Source organism: Monomorium pharaonis, chromosome 5 (genome assembly GCF_013373865.1).
Source record: "Monomorium pharaonis isolate MP-MQ-018 chromosome 5, ASM1337386v2, whole genome shotgun sequence".
Taxonomy (NCBI): domain Eukaryota; kingdom Metazoa; phylum Arthropoda; class Insecta; order Hymenoptera; family Formicidae; genus Monomorium; species Monomorium pharaonis.
In genome coordinates, this window is record NC_050471.1 from 29296088 (window position 1) to 29315081 (window position 18994).

An 18994-nucleotide genomic window follows, 5' to 3' on the forward strand; every position below is an offset into this window, starting at 1 on the left:
ACAATTTTTATATACATTTGTATTAATAAACATAAATTTTTTATACATAATTTATTATATATTTCTTAAATTAATTGAATTAATTGTTTCTTCAAGTAATCGGATGTCGATAAAACAGGGCATCTGTAAATATTAAATTAACATATATTTGATATTTTAATTTTATAATGATCAGTTTTTGGGAATTGTTTTTTTACAGCTCGATATATATTCTTGTAAAAATAAAAGAAAAACCGTGGCGATTTTTTTTGTTTACGCGTCTTCAAATAATTGAATGTCATATATATAAAAGTGCTGCATTTTATAAATCTTGTCAGGCTCATTTTGACTCTCAAGGCCATCACACAATGCCAGGCAACAGGTAATAAGAATAGAAAATAAAGAAGGAGAGAAAGAGAGAAGATCCTTTTTCTCCGATTTCTCTTTTTCATTATTTCTGTTCCTCTATTGCCTGTTGCCTGGCATTGTGTTTAGGCCCTCAGAATCGACATATTTCATTTCCAGCTTTCACATCTCTTACAGCAGGGGTGCGTTCAGATTCCTCACCCGAGTGTCTTCAAATGTAGTTTTATCCTTGTTTAACATTCAGTATATATATATATATATATATAACAAGGATAAAATGATACCTGGAAACACTCGCGTGGGGAATCTGAACGCAGCCCTGATGTCCATAAAAAAAAAGGGGGGGGGCAGTTTTCTTTGTTTACATGTTTTTTTTAGGAACGTCGGTAAAACAGCGCAATGCAACGTCACAGAAACACCAGAGCCGACGGGGAGAGACGCTACCGCCTTGCCTTCTCTAGTCCTCTACTCCTCTGTCCTCTCGCGTCACATCACAAATGGCCGGCGACACGGGGAAGGCAGACGCCGTGATCTCGTCGTTTTTCGGGAATTATTCGATCATCCACGCGACGGCGACGAGATGATACCCGGCTGCAGACGCGATCTCGCCCCCTCGATCGAGAATACGTGAAGCTCGCAGTTAGAACCAATCTCCACCATGATCACATGGAACTCGTGGCTCGTTGCTTGCCTCCTCTGCTACGCCGTTTTCTCCTGCCATGGTAGGTTCTCTTGTAGTTCATCATCCATCACTCTTTCTCCTTTTCTAAAACGGATGTCTTCTTTGAGACGCGGCTCCTGTCGTCCTCTTCTCCTCTTTTCTATTCTTTTCCAGTTTCACCCTTTTTTATTTTGTTGATATTAGTACTTGACATGTGCACAGTTGTGGTGTATGTTTGGCTTGAACGTTTGTATGTTTGTTTATGGGTACGTTTATTATGCTTTGTAAAGTATAGACATATTTCCTCCGAGAAAGCTCCCATTTTAATTAGTGTTAATAATAAATGGGCAATGAAGCGTCAGAGCAGGAATATATTCGTGTGCAAGTAATAATCTATATTTTAACAAATATTTAAATAAATTACAAAGATTTTTAAATTATAAATTAAGCGGAGCTTATTTTAATTTTGAGGCTGGTGTTCCTCTGGAATTTGATGAAAAGTGACAATTCTTAACTTTTTAGTTATATTTAATTTTATTTTAGCATAATAATTATGGTAAGTCTGTTGGCTTGTTCTTTTTCAATGCACTGCTGCACTGGTGCAACAGGTTAGAATAAGGGCCTAAACACAATGCCAGGCAACAGGTATACGAATACTATAAGAATAGAAATGAAAGAGAAAGAGAGAAAGGATCTTCTCTCTTTTTCTCTCTCTTTATTTCCTGTTTCTATTGCCTGTTACCTGGCATTTTGTATAGGCTTTCAGACAAATATATTTTTTCTTACTCTAATTTATTGCACCAGTGCAGCAGTACAGCAAAAAAGAATAGGCCATGTGGCCAACAGGCCAATTCTTCTCCAAATTGTCTATCTCTTCTTTTCATATAAAGTTTATTTTTGTATAGAGCTTGAAATGCTGTCCTTGTTTTAAGGATGTATCATTTAGATATTCTTGATAAGTGCTGTTTATTAAATTTATTTTAAAGTGTTTTTATATTTTTAATATACTTTTATATTAGTTAATATACTTTTTATACAGCTTTATCTTTCTAGCTTTTCCCCTTCTTCTTTCTTCTTTTAAATCATTTATCCACATTTTTATTGTTAGTATCTTTTTAATTTTATTTTTTGCATTTACAATAAAAATAAATACATACATTGTTTTTGATGGGGAAAAAATGATTTTACTGTTATCTCCTTTCCAGGCTCTCTTCTTTTGTTTGCCACTCACAAGGACATCAGGGTGGCCAACATCTCTCGCAGCAACAAGGTCAACATCATCGTCAAGGATTTATCGGAAGGCGCGTCACTGGACTTCTTTTATGAACGCAGGCTGGTCTGTTGGTCTGACAGCGTTTTGGAGATGATACAGTGCATGCGTTATAACGGCACACACACTGGTGAGAGGATAACGGTGGTGAATTCGAGTCTGATATCGCCGGATGGTCTCGCCTGCGACTGGTTCACGGACAAACTGTACTGGACGGACGGTGAGAAGAATCGGATCGAGGTTACCAGCATCGATGGTTATAACAGGAAGGTGCTTTTCTGGACGGACATCTATCAACCGCGGGCGATCGCCCTCGCGCCGATGGAGGGCCTCCTTTTCTGGACCGATTGGGGCGACGTGCCAAAGATCGAACGCGCCTCGATGGACGGTAATCCGAACACGCGCGAGATCATCGTCTCCGATGACATATTCTGGCCGAATGGTCTGACGATTGACTACGAGAATAAGCTTGTCTACTGGGTGGACGGAAGGCTCTGGTTCATTGCCGTGATGGACTATAACGGGCACAACAGGCGCAAGCTGGTAACCCACGACCTGGACTACCCGTTCGCCATAACGTTTTTTAACAATCGACTCTACTGGACCGACTGGAAGACCTGGTGCATCCACTCGTACGACCTCAACCAGCCACAGTCGCACCCGCGTGAATTGTTTCACGGCGAATACATACCTGGTAGTAAATATTATTTCCCTTGTACATGTTAATTGTAGTTTGTATTGATAGTGCAAACATTGAAGTCACTGTTCTGTTTGAGATCACGTCAATTGTGTCCTTGATGCGTATTTTTTAATCTCGAAAACTGTACGATGCAAGTGCCTTTATTTCAAGTAGCTTACTAGATTTGTATTTTTATATGATATTAATTTCCCATTATGACTTTCTAATATTTATTTATATTTGTAATATTTTTATGCGTACATTACATATCGTTTTCAGGTGATATTGAAGTCTGGGACGCGAAGAGGCAGCCGGGCGGTGACAATCCTTGCAGGCACAACAATGGCAACTGCTCTCACCTGTGTCTTTTGAGCTCGGAGAAATCTGGGTACAGCTGCGCCTGTCCCACGGGCGTGAAACTGATCGACAAGTACACATGCGCCAGTAGGGCCGAGCAGCTGCTGCTGATCGTTCAACGAACCGAAATCTGCCGGATATCCTTAGACTCGCCCGACTACACAAACTTCGTGTTGCCGCTCACCGGCATCAAGCACGCGATCGCGATCGATTTCGATCCGGTGGACGAGTTGTTGTACTGGAGCGACGAGAAAACGACTGCCATCAGGCGAGCCCCTCTTGACGGGTCCACTCAGCAAAACGTGATTTCCACAGAGGTGTGCACAAGTGATCGATTGTCTCTCATCTCTTTCTTCAATATAATTTTTGCATTAATCTCGAAAACATTTGTCATGAAAATATTATGGTAGATATACTACACAATCTTTATCTTTCTTAGCAATACCTTTAAGATATAAGTTTGGCGGTCGTGTTTATCCATTATCTTGTATTTGATTATAATTTTCTGTCTTTCGATTCCGTCTTTGCAGATCGCGAATCCGGATGGTATTGCGATAGATTGGATCGCCCGTAATCTTTATTGGACCGATACCGGGACCGATCGGATCGAAGTAGCGCGGCTAGACGGGAGATATCGGCGTGTGCTGGTGAACGAAGATTTGTCCGAGCCCCGAGCAATTGCGGTCGCTCCCGAACACGGATGGATGTTCTGGACCGATTGGAGCGAGAAGCGGCCGAAGATGGAGCGCAGCAATCTTGACGGTAGCGAGCGTACGTTGCTCGTTACTAAGGACATCTTCTGGCCGAACGGTATAGCCCTGGACTTCGAGCGCAACAAGATCTACTGGTGTGACGCGAAGACTGACAAAATCGAAGTGTCAAATATGGATGGTACCGATCGGCGCGAGGTCATCACCGACAATCTGCCGCATCTGTTCGGTCTTACTCTGCTGGGTGACTATTTGTACTGGACCGACTGGCAGCGTCGCAGCATCGATCGGGCGCACAAGCTCACTGGTGGCGAACGCGAAATTATTGTCGACCAAGTACCAAACGTGATGGGGATTAAGGCTGTGCATCTTGGTCGAATGAATGCCAGCAATTCGCCGTGCGCTCGCGACAATGGTGGTTGCAGCCATCTCTGTTTTAACAGACCTAACAACAGGTGTGCATTGGTGAAGTTGCTCAAATTTTTTTTTACAAAATTTCATTTGATATTGCGTTGAGAAGATTAAGGTGACAAACAAAGAAGAATTATATTTTTTATTGCGCTGCATATTAGAGCAAATTAATCTAAAAAAAGTAAAATTGTTAATATAAAAAATATATCTAGGTACGTCTGCGCCTGCCAGATGGGCTACGAATTGACCAAGGACAAGCGCACGTGTGTCGTGCCAGATGCTTTCCTGTTATTTTCCAGGAGGGAAAATCTTGGCCGAATCAGTATCGAGAATGTTAACAATGATAATATCATACCTGTTACCGGTATCAAAGACGCCAGGTTAGTATAAGAGCAATGACCATATAAAAAAAATTGAGAGAAAAATGGGAGAAAATTTAAGAAGGTGATTTTAGGTGATAAAAATAGGATAAAAATTAATAACGAAATTGTGATTAAGGCTTAATTTTTTAATTATAAATGTTTAAGTATTTACCTTAGATACTTTTTACAAGAACATTTCTGAATATATAATATTCAGAATTACAAAATCAAGAATAAAAAATTTTGTTGAAAGCTTAATTCGTTTTTTAATTATAATAAAATATTTTAACATTTATATATTTTAGGCGTTTTACATAAATATTTAAACAGCTATAATAACAAAATAAAACCTTAATCGAAATTTTATTGCTCTTTATTTTTGTCTATTTTTACCATTTATAATCACTGTTTAAATTTTCTTTTATATATTGCTGAACATTCTGTACATATATTTTTTTCATTCTAGCGCTATAGACTTTGACTTGTCGGAAAACCGCATTTATTGGACGGATGTTAAGTTAAAAACCATCACGCGTGCCTTTATAAATGGATCAGACATTGAAAAGATAGTTGATCTCGGTTTAGAGTCGCCAGAAGGCATTACGTTCGATTGGATTGCACACAATCTCTATTGGAGTGATACCGCCATGCGTAGAATAGAGATGATGAGAATAGAAGGAGGCAGCAGGAAAATACTTGTATGGCAAAATCTTATTGAGCCTAAGAACGTGGCTGTGGATCCACAAAGAGGGTGAGTTTTGTATCTTTTATATTTATTTGAAACTAATAAGTTGACTTGATTAAAAATTTGGAAGAAACATTTAAAAAATATCTTTAAACTCAGAAAATTGTAATACTAACAAAGTAAACATACCATAAAAATAATTATATAAAAATAATTATATAAAAATAATTATATAAAAATGCTTTTGATTTAGAGATTAATCGATGTTATAGAGAAATAATTGATATGTTAATCTTATTTGATTGTCTTTTCTAGCCATCTATATTGGGCCGAGTGGGGCAGTGCCGGCAGTATCGAAAGGGCCTTGTTAGATGGCACACAGCGACAGGTGATTGTCTCGAACATTGGTCGAGCGAACGGTTTGACTATCGACCATGTGGGGCGCAAATTGTACTGGGCGGACGTCTCTGCACCTGCCATTGACTGTTACGACCTGCAGACGCAACGCAAGGATGCCATCGTTTCGCGTCACATAGTCTATCCGTTCAGCGTTACACAATACCGAGATTACATATACTGGGCCGATTGGAATACAGGTGACATCGAGAGAGCGGATAAGCTCAATGGGGCGAATCGTACCAAGATCCACACTAATCTGGCATCGGTGACGGATCTGAAGGTGTTTCACGCGTCGCGCCAGGCCGGCTCAAACCCATGCGCGATTGCAAATGGCAATTGTAGCCATCTCTGCATCGCTCTGCCGGGTCCTAATGACGGTGTATCCGTCAGTCACAAATGCGCATGTCCTACGCATTATAATTTAGCGCGAGATAATCGGACCTGCATAGCGCCGCGGCATTTCATGATCTACAGTCAGAAGACTATGATCGCACGCTATTTACCCGATCAGACGAACGATTGTGCGGACGTGACGTTACGTATACAAGGTTTGAAAAACATTCGCGCAATTGAATTCGATCCGGTGACACAGCACGTTTATTGGATCGATGGTCGCACGATTCGTCGTGCCTTGGAGAATCGGACCCAGCACAGCAGCTCGGTTGTGATGTCTATTGGGGGGGATGGACATCTGTTCGACCTTGCACTGGACCCACTCGGGAGGCTGCTCTTTTGGACATGTTCGTCGAACGACGCGCTCAATGTCACACGGCTAGACAATGGCTCGGCTCTCGGTGTCGTGGTGAAAGGTGATGGCGAGAAGCCGCGTCATATAGCAATTTACTCGGAACAGCGATTGCTCTTCTGGACGGACATAGGTAAAAAGCGAGTGGTACGCAGCAAGATGGACGGCAAGGAGCGTCATGTGATCGCTAGCGATTTGTCGGAACAGCCCACCGGCTTGACAGTAGACACCGCAACGAACATCATCTACTGGGCGTACGGCAAACACATCGAATGCTCCAACTTTGAAGGTGGCGATCGCAAACTCTTAGCCACCACGCAGGGCGTGGCATCATTCTTATCTGTTCTCTTTGACTATCTCTATTGGTACGATACACAGGTGAGTGACAATCTTGTAACCATTACTGAATCTTCTAATTAATTTTCCAGAGCTGATGGTGAATATTGGACCTCCATTATAAATTTTAAATTATTGTTATTAAAATAAACTTGATATTTATTTTTTAAATATACAATTTATATTGTATATTTAAAAAAATTTAAAAAAATTAATTACTCTTACAAATCCAGCATCAGTAACTGACAGTTACAGATTTTTACATCAGGGCATCGATCATGTAACTTCAAGTGAAACTTTCTACTTTTCACTTTCCGCTCAGTCTCATTTCACGTTAACTTTTTCAGGAACCTGTGCGATTATATAGCTAAAAACTAAATACATGAAAAGTGAAAATTGAAACAATATGTTGTTAACCTATATAGATATAAAAAATATGAAATTGATATTATAGAAATTTTCCATAAATTTTCAATACTTAAAAGCATTACATTCATTATTCTGTCATATAAGGCGATTTTTAGCGATCGTTTGGTACATGTACCGAATGGAGCCATTATTAGATCGAGTATATAATTCTATAAGAGTAATAAATTTTTTAATAAATTACGAAAGTAATTATGTAGTATATCAAAACACACACACACACACACACACACACACACACACACACACACACACACACACACACACACACACACACGCGCGCGCGCGCGCGCGCGCACATTTTTATTATATTAATATAATATGTAGTAGGTTATACCTGGGTTATACCTTTCTTGCTGATTGACATGTAATGAAAAGTCTAGCTACAGCCATATTCAGTTAGAAAAACTGAAATTACTAGACTCTACTAAATTTTCGTCTTTTCGCCAACAAATCCCTTGGCTAAAACATTCACGTGAAAAATTTCACATTTCAGCAATTCGAAAAGTTACATAATCGCTGAAATCATTAAAGTTCACGTGAAATTTTTCATTTTTCACATTCCATCCTAGGGGAAAAGTTACATGATCGATACCCTGCTTTGAAGGGTTAATGTCTCAAACCTGCAAACAAAGATTTGCACTTTCAAGAATTGTATAATAAAATTGAAGATTAGGCTAATATGAGAATCTGTACGCTTATTTCATGTGAATCCTAATAGGTAATCGAACGGGTCAACAAGACATCTGACGGGAGTATTAGGCGAGGCACGCATGTGACGTCGAGTCGTGTAGTCTTGACGGATCTCATTGCGATCAATATGCCTGAGGACTCGCTCATGGAGACGCACGTATGCAGCCCGTTCAACGACTACAGTGGCTGCTCGCACTTCTGCGTCGGCACCAGTACTGTTGCCGACGAGGCCACCTCGACGTTGCCTCGCTGCTCGTGTCCGAAATCATTGGTTTTGTCTGACGACGGTCGAACCTGCCGCGCAGCGCCTGTCTGTGGAAATGATCACTTTACATGCGCCGCGCCGAATGCGGCCGTGAGCAAGGATTGTATCCCAGCCACGTGGAAGTGTGACGGCCAAACCGACTGTTCAGACGGCAGCGACGAGCTGGGCTGCCCGACGTGCTCTCGCGATCAATTTAAATGCCAGAATCAGTGTATCGGTAAGCGCGGTTTCTCTCTCTTAATGAAAAAAATATAAAAAGAAAAAATACAAAGCAATAAAAATACATTATATATTACTCCGTATATATATTATTTATTTTTACGCAGAATTGTCTTGGGTATGCGATGGAATTCAGCAGTGTCTGGATGGCTCGGATGAGGCACAATGCTGTCAAGCCAGGGAATTTCAGTGTGTCGGAAATGGTGTCTGTATCCCATTGACATCATTGTGCGACGGTTGGGACGACTGTGCTGACGGCAGCGACGAGATGCCGCCGACATGTCTCAGCGCGCACAATCCGCATCGCCAGAACGCCGGACCTGGTATCAACGAATCCGGCAAAGTGACTTACATCATTACTATTTTGGTAGTGATATTTGTGATCATAGCAAGCATTCTAAGTTACTATTACTGTCGTAAAAGGTAATTATCACATTAAATCAACACAAAAGATATTACTGTACTTATTAAATAACCACGCACAAAATCGTATAGCTTTAAATATTTGTTAGTTTATAATATATAATATTTTTTTATTTATAGAAAAAACTTTTAAGTTTAAAAAGCTCTCAATAACTAAGATAATCTTTAATATACAAAATAAATCTTTTGCAAGCATGAAAATTTATTAACAAAAAAATTCATTATTATATTTTAGATTATCTGGAAATGAGGGTCTGCCTGACATACTACATGATTCAGCGGGAGATCCGCTATCACCAAAACCTAGTAACAATAGAATGGTGAAGCCGATGTTTGTTTCGCAGAAAGGCAATAGAAAAGATCCTGGAGGCCTCAAAGTTGGAATGGAAGCTGTAAGAATGTCCATGTTGAATGGAAGTAGTATTGGCTCTAGTTATGATCGCAGTCACATTACAGGTAACGTATCTTTGAAAGTTATTAGCTTCCCAATTAGAATGAAATCTAAGAAATAATATTGAAATCTATTATTGGAATCTTAGAAATAATATTTTCATATGCAGTTTTTATTCTGAACTATGAATTCATTGTTATATCTACCTTTTACAATTTCCATACTCTGTTCTTACAGGTGCGTCCAGTTCTACCAGAGGTAGTTCCGCGGGTGGATACCCTCACGAGACTTTGAATCCGCCGCCGAGTCCAGCGACGATCGTCAGTTCGACGCGTTGCTCGAGCAGCAACGCATCGCGTTACAAGCCGTATCGGCACTATCGGAGCATCAATCAACCACCACCACCGACTCCGTGTAGCACAGATGTCTGTGACGAGTCTGACAGTAATTACCCAGCGCGCTATCGTTATGAGAGCGAACCGTTTCCACCGCCGCCTACCCCACGTTCCGTCTACCACAGCGACGCAGCGATCAGCTGCCCGCCATCCCCGAGTTCCAGATCGTCCACCTATTTCAGTCCCCTACCGCCACCACCGTCACCGGTACCTTGAGAAAAGTTCTGAAGTAGAGATAACGCTCTGGTATTTCTACTTTTGCATTTATTCTTCAGTATTTCTCTTATCGCCACTGTCGTCACCGATTACTTAAATCTTATGATAACTAATAATATTATGGTCATTTAAATCGACTATCACGTGGAAGTTTTGATAAAAACGCTTAGGCAATACTTATTAACTGAGAATTTAATGGTAGTTCTTACGGAACAATGTATGAAAAATATGACAAAAATATATTGGTTTTTAAAGCAATATATTTCTGCTATATAGCGAATTCAAGTAGATGTGCTAGTGCACACTGGTACATATTGAAGACTGTGGTACACTGATTTATATAAAGGCGTATGTATAATAAGCAATTGAGTTCAAATGTCTGGATTAGCGTTTAGTAGAATATATGGGAGCACTTTATTCATAAACTTTATTCGTAAAGCGCTTCATGTTTACATTTTTATATGTATTTTTTAATACTTAGATTATATATAGTTTGGATGTACATATAAACTAGACTATACATACACACATATATAACTTTAATCTGCACCAGTGTATTAATTGAATTCGCTGTTTATTTCTCTTTAGCATATTAACGAACAGTTTCGTCAAAAGTACCATAAAATTAGTGTATAATTCATACGAAGAACTAAGATTAATTATACAAGTAGAATTGCCGGAGCTAAATCCTATTTGAAGAGATAGTCTCGTGTTATCTCTCGTTTTACATTTTTCAATTTTTGATGTGAACAAACTTTGATAATAATTTATAAGAGTTATTACATTAGATGAGACGATACACTAGAATTTCTAGAGTTCTTTCGGAACTTATTAAGACCATCATTTTTTAGATGAAACTTCTGTTATAAAAAAAAAATTTTATTTATATAATCTTTTATTCATATAATCTTTTTTTTAATTTTTAATTTTGGAACGTAATAGAAATTCACAAAGAAATAATTTTATATTTTGATAACATTAATATAAGACTATTAGAAACAGTCATAGTTTAATTTACATTTATATTGTAGTTAGTATAATTATATTTGTTATTTTACATATAATTATATATGATTTTATCATACATAATTATATTATACAATTATATAATTATGTAATTATTGTAATGGCCTTTAATGCGTTAAGCTCAAGAGCAATAAGTGGCAAGATTTTTAGACTGATAAAAAAACATTATTATTCATGACATAAGATTTACTTATATGTATATTAATAATCTATTGAACTCTGCATACTGGAACATGCTGCCTCGTATCATTTTCGCGTAGACAAACGAACCCGAGAAAGAAAAAAGTATATTACAGTTTTATCTTTTGACGTGCATTAAAAACTTTTAATCCAAGATTAAATAATTATATTATTAATTATTTTATTATATTTATTAATTATTTTTATCAGTTAAAGTAATTATTAATTATATTAATTTGTTAATTATGTTCATTATAACAATTATGATGCTAAGAATGTTTTAATCATAAGATGTAAACTGAACTTTCATGTTGAATTATACCAGGGGAAAGATAACATGAGGTTTAGTGTGCTCGGTGTGTTTCGTAACAGAGTTCAATTTGTAATTACTAAACCATTTGTGCCTGCTATACATTTTCATAGTTTGTAGTGTACAGAGAAAAGATCACATTCTATTGCAGCAACTTTTGTAAATATTTAGTTTCAGCATAGTTTCTATAAAATTACGTTTGCATTACATCATACTTGCAACAAAAAACAACCAATGTATATGACCCTTAAAGATAAGCATTAGAAAAAAAATTTTGCCTTGGCAGATGCCTTTTTTATATGCAAATACTTTGTAGACATGCATTTATCTGTATTAATTGTGATATCTAAGTATATCATATTATTATTACTATTATCATCGTTAACAGCAATGTATAGGTTACTCATAATTTAATTTGATTAATGTGGCAGTAACCAAAGGCTGCGTCTCACATATTTTATTATTAAATTTATGACATTTTCCGTTTCTTTGCTCTAAAAAGGTGACGGTTTTATATATATATATATATATATATACATATCGTATTTGTAAATCCTTCGACGGGTATGCAGGCGCGACAAAGAAAGAAAAGAAAATGCCTTCCTGCCATAAGATATTTTTACTATTTTTCCTGTTAATATTTTGTTCATTCGTTCGATGGTTATCGTTATCTTGCGAAATATATTTACGAGAGTTCAACAACATATCATATCCGTCTTTTCACACACAACACACACACATGTACACATACGTTTGCACAGATACACAGACATTAGATGTAGCGACAGAGATTATGCGTCGAAATCTTTTTAGCAATAATCAATGAATATGAACGTTTACATTGTAACCGTGCGCCATACGATGTATATACCATGTTAATGCAGAAACGGCGTATCGTTAACGCACACATATCCGTTCCTGTAAAAGCGGCGGGTATACGGCAAGTGAATGAACGACGAATGCGAAATCAGATATGTAAAATTTTCTTCTACAACTCTTGCGAACGTTTTGTTTGCATTCTCCCAGCGTCTTGTTTTTTTATGGCTGTTTCTTTAGTATTACATTACATTAGTATTATATTAGTATTACATATATTACATTAGTATTACATTTGTATTACATTAGCCCTCTTACCATCCTCCTTTGAGAAAAAAAGCAAAAGAACCACGTTAGTAAAGAAATACAAGTGCAAAAGAACTCCGCTGTTGATCGTATAAAATTCGAGATATTTACATTATGAATGGCCTTCCATTTTGATTAGAAACTCTTCTTTTTTCTTTTAGAATTATTATTTGATCATTCGTGGAGACAAAAACATCGAAATATCTTCTGTATCTTTAACTTCCGAATCTCGCATTCGTCGTTCGTCTGGCGCTTCAAGCGCGGTCGCCGTATTTCGGGAAACTGTGCCATAAATTGTACGATAGTTCTGTATGATACGCATGACGGTATCACAGCCTGTACAAAATGCGCAAACGGATTGCAAGGACTTTTACCTCGCATTGCGATTTCGAAACGGCCTTTTTTAGATAAAAGAACAAGTATTAATAAAACTATTATTATTCTCATTTCACACGCGCGAAAGACTGACAAAAAAATTATTACTGCCTATATTATTTTTACATCCTCGCAATTGACGCGCGCGTGCGTCCTCTTGCGCAGTCTATTATGTAACATATTTATACAATGAATAAACTTGTTTGTTAACGTAAATCCCTCCTCGAAGGATTTTCTTCTTAACGCAGGGCGAATATTTAATAGCGGATTTATTTACGCTCCAATTATTTATCTAATATATCATTGGTTTGAAACAATCGAGATGGAATTTTGGGAAGTAATTGGAACGGACAACGATCAGGATTATTTGAAACGTTATCTTGCTATAAAAATATTTTTTTGGGGTAAAAAGTAAGTAGTCATCAATTAAAAAAGAAACTCATACAAATGTAAGATCTATTTGCATTTGAATGAAGAGCTACGATACTTGCTCGATGAAGCCTCCCTTTCATCCTGAACCGCCAGCTCCTCGTCCAGCAATAACTCGAAGTTGCCTAAAGCTTCCGGAGAGGGTGATTTGTTCCATTTCACGCTGTTCGGAATCGACGACAAAATAATTTTAATATTAACTTTAATGTCAATTTTAATCATTTGTGAATTCATTTGAGATTTTTTTTGTCAGATGAATATCGTACACTTACTCGGGTATGCCATCCGGAGGCAGAACCACAGACAAGATATTGTCGATCAATTTATATTTCAAGATCCTGTCGTTCACCGTTGTAGACGTCAGAGACGGTGAGGCGTTTACCTGATTAAAAAAAGAAGATTAAACGTTTTACAGAAATTTGAAGATTTATGCGAGAAATCGTCGTACCTCGATCAGCCAGGGTTTTAACTTGTTGTCGATGATGATGTCGTACCCGTAGCACTCGAAACAGTGCCGATCGTTTGCCATCACCGGTGCCACCGCTTTCAGCGAGTGCACGATGCACCAGGAGATGTTGGCGAATAGCTTCTCCGTGACCGCTTTCCCGCGCGTGCTCTCCAGGTACAAACGCAGATTTTGTACGCTCAGCTTACCGCCGTGTTTGCTGTTATATTCATCCTAAAATCCCATATTCGATTCTCACATGGATATATTAAAACTACATCATTAGAAATTTTTAAATTTATTATAGATATCTAAAGATTGAACAACTCAAAAATATGATAAAATCTAACTTGTAAATTCACTTGAGTTTCTTTCCAAATTTATTTGAAGTTTCCAAAACTAAGCTGCCCGGACAAGAAATTATTCTACAATTGATTTGGAGTTCAAGAAATCATGCATGTATGTTTGAATTTTAATTTCTAATTTCTAAGTTTCTAATATTTTTAATTATGTCTAAGTTGACGGAAATTATGTTGTGAATTTATTTGTCAAAGTAAAGTGACAGAAAAACATATTCCTGTCATATCAATAATTTTCAGGCAATTTTTCTGCGAAGAGAGAAACAAAGAAATAAAATATCTCTAATTAATGATAAGCTTTATTTTAGATCTTCGTGCTGATATTTCTTATATGATTTCATCACCTATGATCGATCATCTTTAATAAGTTTGCGTTTTTACTCCGATAGGAAGATTTTGCAAACATTACATAATAATTAAAGATTGTGTTAAGATGATTCGCCATAACGCAACAGTTTTGTCAGAATATAATTATTAAATAATATTTGTTAAAGATTAGACAAATATTGAAACATAAATATTTTGCAATTATTTCAGCATTTAAAATTATCACATTATGATCTTCAATATTTTCACAATATAATGTAGCAATAATAATGTGCAATATTTACAGCATTTAATCTTCAATATTTAATTCAAAATTAATATCAAAAGGTATTACAATGAATTTATCAAATATCGCTTATTCAGTAGACATTTAATAAAAATTAAAAAAGAGGCACTTTGTCTGACAGATTAGTTGCATTCGTTGGAGAGTTAAGTATCTCATTGATAGTAATAGCTGTCAGAAACTCTTAAATCATTCCTACATTATAATGCACAAATATTGAAACATGCAATATTACACATTCCATGTTTCAATATTTGTGCATCATAATTTACGAATAATTGGGGAATCATTTGAGTCTTTTGTGTACAATTATATTTCTAAATGTTTTAAACATGTTGCGACTGAAATATTTTTCTCAATTATTGCACATTTATTTCTAAATTTAATTTTGCAAATGTACTGTTAAGATAATTCGACATATCGCTATTGTTATGCCAACATATCATTTCAAAATTTAATTGCGCAAACATTATTAATGTTTCACAAAAGGTTAATGTTTCTACATCTATTTTCTCAATTATGCCCTCATAATGACGGATTATAAATCTTTTACAATTCTTTTGTCATACAATTTTATAAATCTTTTCCTATCGGGTTACATGTTGGTCTATAGTCTGTTATTACAAAACACAACACACATACACACACGTTTTTTATACTAATATACTAATTCCTGTCAATCGAGAAAAGTATTGATGCGAATAATTTGATAAGTATATGCGATACATACACCATGCTTTTGCACGGACACATTCGTCAGATGCACGTACATGTTGTCAAGCTCTTGAACGCTGGTGTCGTACTTGACGGTGCAGAATCGGCAGAATCCTAATTTAAAGAGATACGCTTTAAGCGGCCGAAATGACGTGATGAGGACGTACAATCGGAGATCGAATTTCTTGCTGCCGATGAGCAGCGGATTGTCGATATATCTATCGTGGGAAATGACCCGAAAAGAAAAAAAAAAAATCGACAGCTTTGAACTTTGTCAATCACCTTTACTTTACGGGACTTTCGTGAAAAATGTTTATCGAGTTTATCTTTGATTGAAGTCATCTTACCTGGATATAACATACGACTCTTTTGTCAAGTTTGGATTGAATGGTGTCTTTGCCTCGCGCGACCACTTCTTCAGTTTGCTCAATTTGTTGATGAGAAATATCCCGGCGCCCTGCGATTTACCGCATGGCTTCATGATCCAGGTGCTCTGTGGGGATTTACGATATTCTTCCACAAACATATTATAATCTACGGCACAATATATGTATTGTAAGCCCACGTAACGTGAAAACAGATAATTCTCATTCGAAATATTACAACAAAACAGATTACTGATTCGTAAACATGATTGGCATTACTGGATCCAGAGTTTGGTGAATATTTTCTGAAGCAACAAGTCTTTCTTTGAAAAAGGAGGAACAATATTTTTCAAATCAGTATTTTTAAAAAATTTTGACCAAATTTGTTATTTATGAAACATTCGAAAGTTTCATATTACGAATTCATGTTTCTGAATCATAATATAATTTCTGAAAGTCTAAAGAGTATGGTCTCACCTGCGGGTAAGACGAAAGTCACTGGTATAAAGTCGAGGTACAGGTATTTGCCTGGACCCTCTGCACGCTCTGCCAAAGGATTTCCCTCTCTTTCCAAATCCTTCCGATACCGCTTGATGTTCTTTACCAGAAGATCCTTACGCGTGAGCTCATAGTGATTCGGGAAGTGATTGATGATTCTAACATAAACAAATTTTTTTCTCAAAATACCTTAAATCTACGTTTCTAATAAAATGGAGGTTTACTAAACTTTGCTATAATACGTCATCTTAATCTTAAATCTACGTTTCTAACAAAATAGAGGTTTACTAAACTTTGCCATAATACGTCATCTTAATCTTTTCAAAATATGCAGTATTAATTTTTAGATACTTCTAAAGTAAGATTTTAAATGTTATTATTTTAATAATGTAATAAAAAAACATCTCCGATTAGAAAGGTTTACTGGTTATCATCCATCCTGTATCCAGTTTCTATGCTGAAGATATTTCTGCAGGATTGTGTAACGGCCCTACAATAAATAATTTAAAAAAGTCAAATAAATAAATAGTTTCCTAATAAATTCCTAATAAGTAATGTATAAATCTTACGTCATAATTTATAATTACCAATAAAAATTCCAATCATCTTCCGGACCAACTTGCGTCCACCCGCGTTTCTCGAAGTTGTGCACGATCACAGATTTATCCACATCCGTGCAAAATGTGATTCTTGTTCGATCCATTCCAACTGATGGTACTCTGCAATCATGCGATCAGTTTTCTAATGTGACTACAAGAATCAATTAGCGTTAATATTTCTATGTTGCTTGAACAATTGAGAGATTATTGCTTCACGTAATTATTTAACATAAAGTATCTAATATAATGTATCTCAAAGCCAGCTAATGTGTATATGAAGAAGCTTGCGCACAAATTAAAGATAAAATGTTAAATTGCCTTTAAAAATGTTTGTAGAATAATAATTGTAAGTTCATTCTTTTTGTCGATAAGGAAATAAAAATATATAATAAAAATGTAAAAAATAAGATACAAAAATTAATTTGAAATAGTGGTCCTTCAATCATCTTGAGCAGTACAGTTTACATTTAATTGTCACAAAGAGTGACTGCAAAAATCGCTCATTTCGTGGACATTGAGTTTTGATACGATTTTGGTGATAAATGATATATCATCAAACGTTCATTCCCTAAAAATTTTGAATTGATCATATCTTTTATTGTTGAGATATGAAGGGTTAAAGTTAATATTATTAACAAACTTGAAAACGATACGTTTAATAAAAAAAAAATCACATAATACTACTTTTGTTAACAATTTTTTGTAGCTCAATAACAATTATGTAATTTATAAAATATCTCGGTGAAAAAGCTACCACTACTAAAACTATTAGAAAAATTATAGTAAATGCCGCAGTATTTCAGAAATCGGTGGTACCTAAATTTGAAATATTGTTATAAGGTTATCAGATTTATAAAATATAAGGCAAGGTAAAACCGTGTTGACATAAAATAACGTTGATAAAATACTCCCGTATATACATGTACTTGTTTAGAGACCGCAGAGTCAGAGAGAGATAGGTATTCGACATCAGTTAAAAAACATTTTCCTGAAAATTGTAAGTTGACAATTTTCTCTAAATGACATTCACAATTCTGACTTAAACGTCGATTTGAGGTCACGATAAATTAATCTTCTAACACATAAACAAATCTTATCTAAAACATTTTTTTATATAAGTAATAACCTCGAGGTTTTTTGTGTTGGACGAATATGGTATACTCTTCATTGGTGTATACTAATTTAACCCCTCAGTAATAAAAGGTATGCTCAATCTGAAATTTTCAGAAGATTGATGTTCCATGGTGTACAATTATTTACCGTCAAAATCGATTCAAACTTCGATGTCCACGAAACGGGCGATTTTAGGCCTGTTTTTGTGGTCACTCTTTATTTACCTGCCGTAAACGGCGCAGACATTTGAATTGACAGCTCGTTTGCTTTCCGTGGCTACGTTCAACGCCATGTTCTCGACACCTAAAACAATGTTGTTTGATCGATACGGTCGTGAGCTAACAGAATCATCCGTAGGAAAAAATTATGTAAAAATTACTGCACAAAAAATTGTATACTTTTGTGCATGAATTTCTGCAGCTTTTACAGATTTTTGTACAAAGTTTTCGCCTTCAAAATTTTTCTGCAGAATATTCTTCAGAAAACATTACATAAAATTCTGCAAAATACTCTGCTGAAAAATTCTGAAAGCGAAAACTTTGTACAAAAATCTGTAAAAACTGCAGAAATTCATTTATAATGCAATTTTTGTGCAGTAAGTTTTGCATAATTTTTTCCTACGGGCAGCTTGAATCATAGAAGATTCAAACAATATAAGCTTTATTGAGATTAATTTCGAAATGTGAGTTGCCGAATAGGATTTTCGCGATAAAAGCAAACGATCAAATGTCTTTAATTTATAAAACTGAAAGTAGCATTCTATTTCATCTGGGCGAGAAGCAACCTCTGATAAAATTACTAATTTAATATATCTAATACAAAATTATTTTATTAAAAAATTTACGTTTTAGAAAAATGTTT

The 18994-nt window shown here is 36.1% G+C and overlaps 2 protein-coding genes across 2 annotated transcripts; one reads left to right on the forward strand and one right to left on the reverse strand.

Annotated features, from left to right (window-relative positions):
* Positions 1–469: 469 nt before the first annotated feature.
* On the forward strand, positions 470–13217 carry LOC105839397 (low-density lipoprotein receptor-related protein 6). Its single transcript, XM_036287654.1, has 11 exons — positions 470–1067; positions 2212–2970; positions 3235–3629; positions 3843–4477; positions 4646–4813; positions 5262–5546; positions 5796–7002; positions 8108–8561; positions 8671–8986; positions 9222–9442; positions 9615–13217. Exons 1-11 carry the CDS (start codon positions 1004–1006, stop codon positions 9986–9988), a joined length of 4878 nt encoding a protein of 1625 aa, XP_036143547.1. The 5' UTR covers positions 470–1003; the 3' UTR covers positions 9989–13217.
* A 141-nt stretch (positions 13218–13358) lies between these two features.
* On the reverse strand, positions 13359–18478 carry LOC105837655 (probable tubulin polyglutamylase TTLL1). The gene is made up of 9 exons (XM_012683030.3): positions 18358–18478; positions 17009–17140; positions 16846–16911; positions 16401–16579; positions 15906–16092; positions 15575–15776; positions 13879–14109; positions 13703–13812; positions 13359–13593 (listed from the first exon to the last, which is right to left on the reverse strand). Exons 1-9 carry the CDS (start codon positions 18423–18425, stop codon positions 13458–13460), a joined length of 1311 nt encoding a protein of 436 aa, XP_012538484.1. The 5' UTR covers positions 18426–18478; the 3' UTR covers positions 13359–13457.
* Between the last annotated feature and the right edge of the window lie 516 nt (positions 18479–18994).